The 13,555-nt window shown below is 40.8% G+C and overlaps 1 protein-coding gene and 1 long non-coding RNA gene across 4 annotated transcripts in view; one reads left to right on the top strand and one right to left on the bottom strand.

Moving 5' to 3' along the window:
* Window positions 1-7,380, top strand: part of LOC143275272 (uncharacterized) — a 55,306-nt gene extending 47,926 nt beyond the window's left edge. For all 3 annotated transcript variants that reach the window (XM_076579249.1, XM_076579252.1, XM_076579250.1), the window contains 3 exons: window positions 2,009-2,136; window positions 3,029-3,179; window positions 6,568-7,380. In XM_076579249.1, the coding sequence (XP_076435364.1) occupies window positions 2,009-2,136; window positions 3,029-3,179; window positions 6,568-6,698 (410 nt within the window). In that variant the 3' untranslated portion in view covers window positions 6,699-7,380. The remainder of the gene's footprint in view (window positions 1-2,008; window positions 2,137-3,028; window positions 3,180-6,567) is intronic.
* Window positions 1-13,555, bottom strand: part of LOC143275274 (uncharacterized) — an 81,534-nt gene that overhangs the window by 46,563 nt on the left and 21,416 nt on the right. The window lies entirely within an intron of this gene.

Genomic DNA, 13,555 nt, shown 5'->3' with positions numbered 1-13,555 from the left:
CAACTCCAATTGGTGACAGTACTGTAATCAGGGTCAGGATCAACAGATACAATATAAAGATACAAGAATACTTCATGTCTAAATGAGAAATGGTGGACGCGTTTGCTGCTGATAAAAAGCAGCATTGAAAACAATACATTAGTAAAGAAACTGGCATATATTAAAGATAAAGAAAGAAAGAAAGAAAGGAGTAAATGAAGAGATGAACGAATAAATCATTTAAACAAAAAACAAGTAAAGAAAGAAAGAAAGAAAGGATGGAAGAAATGAAAAATAACCTACAAAACTGCAACACAAAATCTGATCACCCACCCACATTTCAATACTACTACTACTACTACCACTACTACTACTGATAACGATAATGATAATGATAATAACGTTTTGTTGGATTGACCTAAGGAAGGTTGTGATGGTCAGACCAGCGATAACCAGACAGCAGCCCGATACAGCAATTAGGTCCGTGACGGAAAGAGCGAGGAAGAGAGGTTAGCCATGATAAACAGCTACAATTCAGATAGGTGAGGGAGATACATACAGACTTCGACTTTACACACTAATGCGATTCTACGCTTCCTGAACGTCAGGGTATCAGTGTCAGTCCTGGTAAAATGAGACCCTCTGATTGGCTGGGAGCCACGTACCAACACACACACACACACACACACACACACACGCAGATAGGTGGGAATCGGGCCAGGCTAATTACACAATGTAATTATCGCGGTTGAAGCTCACATGACAGATAGCGTGACAGACAGTGCAGACCTATCTCCAATAGGTTTTAACAAGTGGATACAATGCCATGTTTGGTTTTATCAAGGCTTTAACGAGGCAATACAACGCCATGTTTGCTTTTAACAAGGCTTTAACGAGGGGATACAATGCCATGTTTGGTTTTAACAAGGCTTTAACGAGGCAATACAATGCCATGTTTGGTTTTAACAAGGCTTTAACGAGGCAATACAATACTGTGTTTGGTTTCATACAATGCTGTGTTTGGTTTTAACAAGGCTTTAACGAGGGGATACAAAGCCATGTTTGGTTTTAACGAGGCTTTAACGAGGCAATACAATGTTGTGTTTGGTTTTAACAAGGCTTTAACGAGGCAATACAATGCCGTGTTTGATTTTAACAAGGCTTTAACGAGGCAATACAATGCCATGTTTGATTTTAACAAGGCTTTAACGAGGCAATACAATGTTGTGTTTGGTTTTAACAAGGCTTTAACGAGACAATACAATGCCATGTTTGGTTTTAACAAGGCTTTAACGAGGCAATACAATGTTGTGTTTGGTTTTAATAAGGTTTTAACAAGGCAATACAATGTTGTGTTTGGTTTTAACAAGGTTTTAACGAGGCAATACAATGCTGTGTTTGGTTTTAACGAGGCTTTAACGAGGCAACACAATGCTGTGTTTGGTTTCATACAATGCTGTGTTTGGTTTTAACGAGGCTTTAACGAGGCAACACAATGCCGTGTTTGGTTTTAACGAGGCTTTAACGAGGCAACACAATGCTGTGTTTGGTTTTAACGAGGCTTTAACGAGGCAATACAATGTCGTGTTTGGTTTTAACGAGGCAATGCAATGCATTGTTTGATTTTAAGGAGGCAATACAATACTGTGTTTGGTTTTAATGAGACAATACAATGCCATTTTTCGTTTTAAGATGGGAAACAAAACAATGTTTGTTTCTAACATGGCGAAACAATGTAGTTCAGTGTGACAATACGATACCATACCATACCATACCATACCATACCATACCATACCATATACTGTACCGTACCATATCGAACAAGACGATATGATGCAATACTTTACGATACGATAGGCCTACCATGCAGTATGATTCGATACGATGCAATGTAATGCAGCACAGCACAGCACAGCACAGCACAGCACAAGACAACACAACATGGCTGAACAGGTACCAGTAATCATTCTCCAAGATTTGGTCGACTGTCACGATTTTGCTGTTTCAAGTGTCTCTATTTTGTTTTCAGACACCCCACTGAGCTTCTTGAAGAGCGCTCATTGGATGGGCAAGGACCAATCAGACTGGCCGATAGTCCCCGACAACAAAGGGGGCTTCATTGTCAAGCAGTCTGGCTTGTATCTCATTTACAGCAGCGTAAGTGTCACGTGTGTGAGAGATTTGGGATTGTTGTTGTGGAAAATAGTTTGCCTATATTTTGTCTGTTTTGTCTATTTACAGCAACGCATATATCGTACATGTGATGTTCCAAACTTTTGATGCATCCATCTTTACTTCATTCATTCTTTCTTTCATTCTTTATTCATTCATGTATCTTCTTGGAAACAACATGTCCCCAGTGTGTCTACGGTTTTCATTGAATAATTGAATGACATATAAAGATGATATGTGTATGTGTGTGTACATGTCTGCATATCTACCTACCTAACTACATACCATCTTTCTTAATTAACCTACTATATATCTATCTATTGCTCGCCTATCTATCTTTCCATATCTCTATCTATCTATGTATCTATTGCTTGCCTATCTATCTATCTATCTCTACCTGTCTGTCCGCTCAAAGTCCATGTGTCCACTAATCTTCCGTCCACTTTATCTGTCAGTCTACCTATCTGTCTACCTACCTACCTTTCTACCTATTAAACTGCATAAAGCTGTTTTTGATGATGATGGTGATGGCATTGATGATGATGATGATTATTATTATTATTATTATGATGATTATGATGGTGGTTGTGGTGGTGGTGGTGGTGGTGGTGATGGTGATATGATGATGATGACAACGACGATGATTATGATGGTGGTGATAGTGGTGGTGGTGATGACCATGACGGCAATGATAATGATGATAGTGATGATGATGATGGTGGTGGTGGTGACGAAGAAGATGATGACAATGACGGTGATTATGATGGCGATGACGACGACGATGATGACGACAACGATGATGACAACGACAACAATGACAATGACGACAACGTTCTCGACGATGACGATGACGATGATGACGCCTGACTGTGTGCAGGTGATGTACCACGACATGAAGCCCCGCCAGTCCCATGCAGTGGTTGTGAACGGCACCAAGCTCTTCAAGTGCATGGACAGTGTGGACTACGTTGATGCCGACCTGCCCGCGGGCAGCAACCAGGCCAAGTACAAAACCTGTGCCATGACCGGTGAGTGTGTTGATGGTGGTAGTGCCATGTGCCATGACCGGTGAGTGTGTTGATGGTGGTATTTGTATTTGTATTTCTTTTTATCACAACAGATTTCTCTGTGTGAAATTCGGGCTGCTCTCCCCAGGGAGAGAGCGTCGCTACACTACAGCACCACCCATTTTTTTTGGTATTTTTTCCTGCGTGCAGTTTTATTTGTTTTTCCTATCGAAGTGGACTTTTCTACAGAATTTTGCCAGGAACAACCCTTTTGTTGCCGTGGGTTCTTTTACGTCCGCTAGGTGCATGCTGCAGACGGGACCTCGGTTTATCGTCTCATCTGAATGACTAGCGTCCAGACCACCACTCAAGGTCTAGTGGAGGGGGAGAAAATATCGGCGGCTGAGCCGTGATTCGAACCAGCGCGCTCAGATTCTCTCGCTTCCTAGGCGGACGCGTTACCTCTAGGCTATCACTCCACATGGTGGTAGTGACCTGTGCCATGAGCGGTGAGTTGTGGTGATGGTGGTAGTGACCTGTGCCATAAGTGGTGGTGAGTGGTGTTGATGGTGGTAGTGACCTGTGCCATAAGTGGTGGTGATGGTGGTAGTGACCTGTGCCATGAGCGGTGAGTGGTGGTGATGGTGGTAGTGACCTGTGCCATAAGTGGTGGTGATGGTGGTAGTGACCTGTGCCATGAGCGGTGAGTGGTGGTGATGGTGGTAGTGACCTTTGCCATGACCGGTGAGTGTGTTGATGGTGGTAGTGATGATTGAGTAGTATATTGACAGGGGGTAATGGCTCACCGAATTATTCTAAGTTTTAATGCTATAGGTTAAATAGCCAGATGGAGTTCGTGAGCCATAACAGGCAATCGTTTAACTCTCTCCATACGAACGGCGAAAGAAACGACGTTAACAGCGTTTCACCCCAATTACCATCATCAAAATATTGCAAGCGGAAGGCTCTTATACTGAAGACGTGAATGTTGACAAAGAATACCACAATTCTGACGACGGAAGCTAAAGGTTGGGTCATTCAGACACCCACTGGACATCCGAGGGGTCTGTGTAGAGGAGAAGAGAGGACTGGCCATACTGAGTGAGTTAAGAGAAGGAAAACTTGACAAAAACCAGGAGCTGCTCTGAAGTCGGAACATGCCGGCTGAGGCCAGCGGGCAGACTTCCTGTAGAGTCACAAACACAGGAGAAGACCAGGCACTACGCATCACACCCAATATGGCCAGGCAGAAAATGATATATATATATATATATATAAAATAAAAAAAAATAAAAAAACACCGTTCAAGCAAATGCCAGTCTCTGCCCAGAGACAGAACCATATGATTTAAATGGATGGATCTCATTCTCTTGTTCGAGTTAAACACCAAGTGACTCACAAACGTTCTGTTCTCCGGATCAGCTCCTGCTGATTGCTGTTTGGAGGATGTTGTTTGACATTTTGCAAATTCTACTTCAGTTCAACGAATGTACGCGCGCATGGACGCTCTCATAAGCAGCCCACCCCCACCCTCCCACACATACACGCCACCAGTTCAGGTGATGTTTGTGTTCTAGGTGTGACCCAGCTGATTACAGGTGATGTTTGTGTTCCGGGAGTGACCCAGCTGATTACAGGTGATGTTTGTGTTCCAGGAGTGACCCAGCTGATTACAGGTGATCTTTGTGTTCCAGGAGTGACCCAGCTGATTACAGGTGATGTTTGTGTTCCAGGAGTGACCCAGCTGATTACAGGCGATGTTTGTGTTCCAGGAGTGACCCAGCTGATTAAGGTGATGTTTGTGTTCCATGTGTGACCCAGCTGATCACAGGTGATGTTTGTGTTCCAGGAGTGACCCAGCTGATTACAGGCGATGTTTGTGTTCCAGGAGTGACCCAGCTGATTACAGGCGATGTTTGTGTTCCAGGAGTGACTCCGCTGATTACAGGTGATGTTTGTGTTCCAGGAGTGACCCAGCTGATTACAGGTGATGTTTGTGTTCCAGGAGTGACCCAGCTGATTACAGGTGATGTTTGTGTTCCAGGTGTGACCCAGCTGATTACAGGTGATGTTTGTGTTCCAGGAGTGACCCAGCTGATTACAGGTGATGTTTGTGTTCCAGGAGTGACCCACCTGATTACAGGTGATGTTTGTGTTCCAGGAGTGACCCAGCTGATTACAGGTGATGTTTGTGTTCCATGTGTGACCCAGCTGATTACAGGTGATGTTTGTGTTCCAGGTGTGACCCAGCTGATTACAGGTGGTGTTTGTGTTCCAGGAGTGACCCATCTGATTACAGGTGTTGTTTGTGTTCCAGGAGTGACCCAGCTGATTACAGGTGATGTTTGTGTTCCAGGAGTGACCCAGCTGATTACAGGCGATGTTTGTGTTCCAGGAGTGACCCAGCTGATTACAGGTGATGTTTGTGTTCCATGTGTGACCCAGCTGATTACAGGTGATGTTTGTGTTCCAGGTGTGACCCAGCTGATTGCAGGTGATGTTTGTGTTCCAGGAGTGACCCAGCTGATTACAGGTGATGTTTGTGTTCCAGGAGTGACCCAGCTGATTACAGGCGATGTTTGTGTTCCAGGAGTGACCCACCTGATTACAGGTGATGTTTGTGTTCCAGGAGTGACCCAGCTGATTACAGGTGATGTTTGTGTTCCAGGTGTGACCCAGCTGATTACAGGTGATGTTTGTGTTCCAGGAGTGACCCAGCTGATTACAGGTGATGTTTGTGTTCCAGGAGTGACCCACCTGATTACAGGTGATGTTTGTGTTCCAGGAGTGACCCAGCTGATTACAGGTGATGTTTGTGTTCCAGGAGTGACCCACCTGATTACAGGCGATGTTTGTGTTCCAGGAGTGACCCAGCTGATTACAGGTGATGTTTGTGTTCCAGGAGTGACCCAGCTGATTACAGGCGATGTTTGTGTTCCAGGAGTGACCCAGCTGATTACAGGTGATGTTTGTGTTCCATGTGTGACCCAGCTGATTACAGGTGATGTTTGTGTTCCAGGAGTGACCCAGCTGATTACAGGCGATGTTTGTGTTCCAGGTGTGACCCAGCTGATCACAGGTGTTGTTTGTGTTCCAGGTGTGACCCAGCTGATTACAGGTGATGTTTGTGTTCCAGGAGTGACCCAGCTGATTACAGGTGATGTTTGTGTTCCAGGAGTGACCCAGCTGATCACAGGTGGTGTTTGTGTTCCAGGAGTGACCCAGCTGATTACAGGTGATGTTTGTGTTCCAGGAGTGACCCAGCTGATTACAGGTGATGTTTGTGTTCCAGGAGTGACCCAGCTGATTACACGTGATGTTTGTGTTCCAGGAGTGACCCAGCTGATTACAGGCGATGTTTGTGTTCCAGGAGTGACCCAGCTGATTACAGGTGGTGTTTGTGTTCCAGGAGTGACCCACCTGATTGAAGGAGTCAGCCTGCAGGTAATGAACCTGTACGACAACACGGAGATCGACCTCACCACCGACGCCACCTACTTTGGAGCCGTCCTCTTCTCTCCTGGGGTTGTCAAACCTTGAGGCGGATCAGCTAGCTCCCTCCTGTCGTTTTCAAACTTCAGTTTCAAAGTTTAAGATCCAAACTCCAGGGCAAGATCCACACTCCAGGTTCAAAGTGAAGGTCTAATGTGCAAACTTCCGGTTAAGATCTAACGTCCATGATTTCTGAGTCCCTCGATACTTTTTTTTTTTAACGTTCACATGCAGCAGTAGTCGCTGATAGAGTAGTTTTGTTTGGGAACAATCTTATATTTCAAAATAGTTAGGCATGTGATCAAATGAAGGAATACCTCCATAATTTCTGAGTCCCTTGATACTTTTGTTTAACGTTCACATTCTGCAGTAGTCGCTGATAGAGTAGTTTTGTTTGGGAACAATCTTATATTTCAAAATAGGCATGTGATCAAATGAAGGAATGTCTCCATAAAACCACTTGGTTTATGGCTGTTCATTTCTAGAAGCTGAACCAAACACATGAAGACAGTATCTGACTGATATCAGTACAGTCTTTTTTTTATGGATCTCACGCGCTGTACTTGCTTTCAGTTGATGAATAGAATTGAAAAAAAAAGAAAACAACACGTTTTTACATTTCTTTGATGAATAGAATTGGAAAAAAAGAAAGAAAACAACACGTTTCTACATTTCGTTGGTGAATAGAATTGAAAAAAAAAAAAAAAAAAAAAAGAAAGAAAGAAAACAACACGTTTCTACATTTCTTTGATGAATAGAATTGAAAAAAAAGAAGAAAGAAAACAACACGTTTCTACATTTCTTTGATGAATAGAATTGAAAAAAAGAAAGAAAACAACACGTTTCTACATTTCTTTCACATTATTGTCTTCTCCTTTTTTTAACATTTCATAATTAAACGGTTTTTGTTAATATAATAATTTGTAAGAGAGGTTATGACACTATTTCTGATGACTGTTCCAGTACTAACAATGATACTGGTAAGGCCTGTACCATCGTGTATTCCATCTATCATGTATTCCAGTCCAGAGACATTCCAAAACTTTCCAGTCGAACAGGGATCCTGAAACCTTCCCTGGGAGAAACAGATCCCGCAAATTTTTTTCATTTAATGAGATGATGGTGAAATAGTTCATTTGGAGAAATATTCAGCAAGATGTCACGAGCTGATTTGCGGAAATGAAGCACAGTGTTAGGAGGTCCCAGAAAGATGTGTTTGACAGAGGTCCTGTAAACTTCTGGTTGGAGACAGATGCTGTAAATATTGTTTCTGACAGAGACATTGTCTCTTTCCGGGTGGTGGATTCATCCAATCAGGTTTAGGTGTGTGGATTTGATCCAATCAGGTTTAGCTGCAGCAGCCTTTGCTTTCTGAAAGTTCTCATCAGTTAGCATGAACAGTTTTAGTCACAGATTAGCGTGAACGTTGTAAACTTCTGGTTGGAGACAGATCCTGTAAATATCGTTTCTGACAGAGACATTGTCACTTTCCGGGTGGTGGATTCATCCAATCAGGTTTAGGTGTGTGGAGGTGATCCAATCAGGTTTAGCTGCAGCAGCCTTTGCTTTCTGAAAGTTCTCATCAGTTAACATGAACAGTTTTAATCACAAATTAGCGTGAGCGTTGTAACACATTGTGCATTCGCTATTCGTTCAAACTTTTTTTTCTTTCTTTTTTTTAACTTGATTTGTACATATGTACTGAATATCATATTCTTTAGGCATAAGAAATTATCACCAAATGTAGAAATCGCACGTTTGATTTCTTAGTTCAACTGAACTGCATGTGCTGAATGCGTTACAGACTTCATGCATGTCCCATCAGTTACATGAGTCAGATTTCTGTATATAGTATTTCAGGGTTGCCATTCTGTAGTTTCTGCTCCTGTAGCTCAGTTATCAGCCAGAAGTGAGTGTTACAATCTCTGTTCTGTGATGTTGTTCCCAATTTTAGCCATGTTTTGGTATAATTTACCAGTGCTATAATGTGGCAAAACAACAACAACAACAACAACAATAAAAAAAATATAAAAAAAGGGAAAGAGATAAAAAGAAACACCAAAAAAAAAAAAAAAAAAAAAAAAGAGAGGGATAGACAGAGGAAATCGTACTGTTGGTGCAGAAAAAAAAAAGAAATGCTAACGGAATAATGGAAAACCTGAAACAAAAGTGCTCAAAGAGTCATCTGGCAGAAAACCACTTTTGTCAGCGAGGAGTCCTGTGAAAAGTCTTCAGTCAGTGGAATATATATATATATATATATGCACCCAAGGCTTGGCTAGTGCGATGGATTAAGCTGCTGCCAGGTATCTGCCCAGCAGATGTAGTGTAGAATATATAGATTTTTCCCAATGTAGTGACGCCTTATTGTGAAACTGAAACTGATACATGGAAGAGTGAATCCATCATAACACAGACACGTTGAGAAGCTGTTCGTGTTGCGGGTTTTGCTACCAGTTATAAGTAATGGGGTTCTCTGTCATCTGAGAATTATCTACCTGTTGTAAGTAATAAGGTTCTGTGTCATCTGAAAATTATCTACCTGTTGTAAGTAATAAGGTTCTCCGTCATCTGAGAATTAGCTACCTGTTGTAAGTAATAAGGTTCTCTGTCATGTGAGAATTGAAACATCTGTAGAAATAATTCACATAATTATTATATTTTCTTTTTTCCCTGCCTCTGGGTAAACTTGATAAAGCCTTTTGTGGTCTGACCATATTTCAATGGAACTTGTCTACAGATTAATTAGTAGTTAACAATATGCATTGATCACATGTGTGGACGTTTTGAGACAGACAGATCGGTTCCTGTACATGATCTATTTACTGTACCAGTGTGGCGGTTTACCAGTTATTTTGCTTCACTCGTTTTTGGAGAGGAAGGTGGGGGGTAACCTTCCAGTGGTCTTGGTCTTAAGAGATGATATGAAGCTGATATGGAGTTGAAAGTTTCAGGCAGGAGGAGCTGTTATATTTTGGGTCACTAGTGGTCATGGTATCAAGTTTTGTACTTGGCCTGTTGCTGTCAGAGGCAGGTGGGTGTTAACAGTCGACACATCAGATATACATGTAGTGATGAACCACACATCAGATATACATGTAGTGATGAACTACACATCAGATATACACGTAGTGATGAACTACACATCAGATATACATGTAGTGATGAACCACACAGATATACATGTAGTGATGAACTACACATCAGATATACACGTAGTGATGAACTACACATCAGATATACATGTAGTGATGAACTACACATCAGATATACATGTAGTGATGAACCACACATCAGATATACATGTAGTGATGAACCAACCAGTCTACACATCAGATATACATGTAGTGATGAACCACACAGATATACACGTAGTGATGAACCACACATCAGATATACATGTAGTGATGAACCAACCAGTCTACACATCAGATATACATGTAGTGATGAACTACACATCAGATATACATGTAGTGATGAACCACACATCAGATATACATGTAGTGATGAACCAACCAGTCTACACATCAGATATACATGTAGTGATGAACTACACATCAGATATACATGTAGTGATGAACCAACCAGTCTACACATCAGATATACATGTAGTGATGAACTACACATCAGATATACATGTAGTGATGAACCACACATCAGATATACATGTAGTGATGAACCAACCAGTCTACACATCAGATATACATGTAGTGATGAACTACACATCAGATATACATGTAGTGATGAACCACACATCAGATATACATGTAGTGATGAACCAACCAGTCTACACATCAGGTATACATGTAGTGATGAACTACACATCAGATATACACGTAGTGATGAACCACACATCAGATATACACGTAGTGATGAACTACACATCAGATATACATGTAGTGATGAACCACACATCAGATATACACGTAGTGATGAACTACACATCAGATATACATGTAGTGATGAACTACACATCAGATATACACGTAGTGATGAACCACACATCAGATATACACGTAGTGATGAACCACACAGAACACATCAGATATACATGTAGTGATGAACCACACAGTACACATCAGATATACATGTAGTGATGAACTACACATCAGATATACATGTAGTGATGAACTACACAGTACTCACATCAGATATACATGTAGTGATGAACCACACAGTACTCACATCAGGTATACATGTAGTGATGAACCACACAGTACTCACATCAGATATACACGTAGTGATGAACCACACAGTACTCACATCAGGTATACATGTAGTGATGAACTACACATCAGATATACACGTAGTGATGAACTACACATCAGATATACATGTAGTGATGAACCACACATCAGATATACACGTAGTGATGAACTACACATCAGATATACATGTAGTGATGAACTACACATCAGATATACACGTAGTGATGAACCACACATCAGATATACATGTAGTGATGAACCACACATCAGATATACATGTAGTGATGAACCACACAGTACTCACATCAGATATACATGTAGTGATGAACTACACATCAGATATACACGTAGTGATGAACTACACATCAGATATACATGTAGTGATGAACTACACATCAGATATACATGTAGTGATGAACCACACAGTACTCACATCAGATATACATGTAGTGATGAACCACACATCAGATATACATGTAGTGATGAACCACACAGTACACATCATATATACATGTAGTGATGAACCACACATCAGATATACATGTAGTGATGAACCACACAGTACTCACATCAGATATACATGTAGTGATGAACTACACATCAGATATACATGTAGTGATGAACCACACATCAGATATACATGTAGTGATGAACCACACAGTACTCACATCAGGTATACATGTAGTGATGAACCACACAGTACTCACATCAGGTATACATGTAGTGATGAACTACACATCAGATATACATGTAGTGATGAACCACACAGTACACATCAGATATACATGTAGTGATGAACTACACAGCAGATATACATGTAGTGATGAACTACACATCAGATATACATGTAGTGATGAACCACACATCAGATATACATGTAGTGATGAACTACACAGCAGATATACATGTAGTGATGAACCACACAGTACTCACATCAGATATACATGTAGTGATGAACTACACATCAGATATACATGTAGTGATGAACTACACATCAGATATACATGTAGTGATGAACTACACATCAGATATACATGTAGTGATGAACCACACAGTACTCACATCAGATATACATGTAGTGATGAACCACACATCAGATATACATGTAGTGATGAACCACACAGTACACATCAGATATACACGTAGTGATGAACCACACAGTACACATCAGATATACACGTAGTGATGAACTACACAGTCGACACATCAGATATACATGTAGTGATGAACTACACATCAGATATACATGTAGTGATGAACCACACATCAGATATACATGTAGAGATGAACCACACATCAGATATACATGTAGTGATGAACCACACAGTACTCACATCAGATATACATGTAGTGATGAACTACACATCAGATATACATGTAGTGATGAACTACACAGTCAACACATCAGATATACATGTAGTGATGAACTACACAGTCAACACATCAGATATACATGTAGTGATGAACTACACATCAGATATACATGTAGTGATGAACCACACATCAGATATACATGTAGTGATGAAACACACATCAGATATACATGTAGTGATGAACCACACATCAGATATACATGTAGTGATGAACCACACATCAGATATACATGTAGTGATGAACCACACATCAGATATACATGTAGAGATGAACCACACATCAGATATACATGTAGTGATGAACCACACAGTACTCACATCAGATATACATGTAGTGATGAACTACACATCAGATATACATGTAGTGATGAACTACACAGTCAACACATCAGATATACATGTAGTGATGAACTACACAGTCAACACATCAGATATACATGTAGTGATGAACTACACATCAGATATACATGTAGTGATGAACCACACATCAGATATACATGTAGTGATGAAACACACATCAGATATACATGTAGTGATGAACCACACATCAGATATACATGTAGTGATGAACCACACATCAGATATACATGTAGTGATGAAACACACATCAGATATACTTATAGTGATGAACTGCACATCAGAGATACATGTAGTGATGAACCACACAGTACACATCAGATATACACGTAGTGATGAACTACACATCAGATATACATGTAGTGATGAACCACACAGTACACATCAGATATACATGTAGTGATGAACCACACAGATATACATGTAGTGATGAACCACAGGGTACACATCAGATATACATGTAGTGATGAAGCACACAGCAGATATACATGTAGTGATGAACTACACAGCAGATATACATGTAGTGATGAACTACACATCAGATATACACGTAGTGATGAACCACACATCAGATATACATGTAGTGATGAACCACACATCAGATATACATGTAGTGATGAACAACACAGTCATCACATCAGATATATATGTAGTGATGAACCACACAGTACACATCAGATATACATGTAGTGATGAACCACACAGTCGACACATCAGATATACATGTAGTGATGAAGCACACAGCAGATATACATGTAGTGATGAACTACACAGTCTACACATCAGATATACATGTAGTGATGAAGCACACAGCAGATATACATGTAGTGATGAACTACACAGCAGATATACATGTAGTGATGAACTACACATCAGATATACACGTAGTGATGAACCACACATCAGATATACATGTAGTGATGAAACACACATCAGATATACATGTAGTGATGAAACACACATCAGA

This window comes from Babylonia areolata, chromosome 30 (genome assembly GCF_041734735.1).
Source record: "Babylonia areolata isolate BAREFJ2019XMU chromosome 30, ASM4173473v1, whole genome shotgun sequence".
NCBI lineage: Eukaryota > Metazoa > Mollusca > Gastropoda > Neogastropoda > Buccinidae > Babylonia > Babylonia areolata.
The sequence above is the reverse complement of the archived record's forward strand: the minus strand, read 5'-3'. Positions and strand labels throughout refer to the sequence as shown.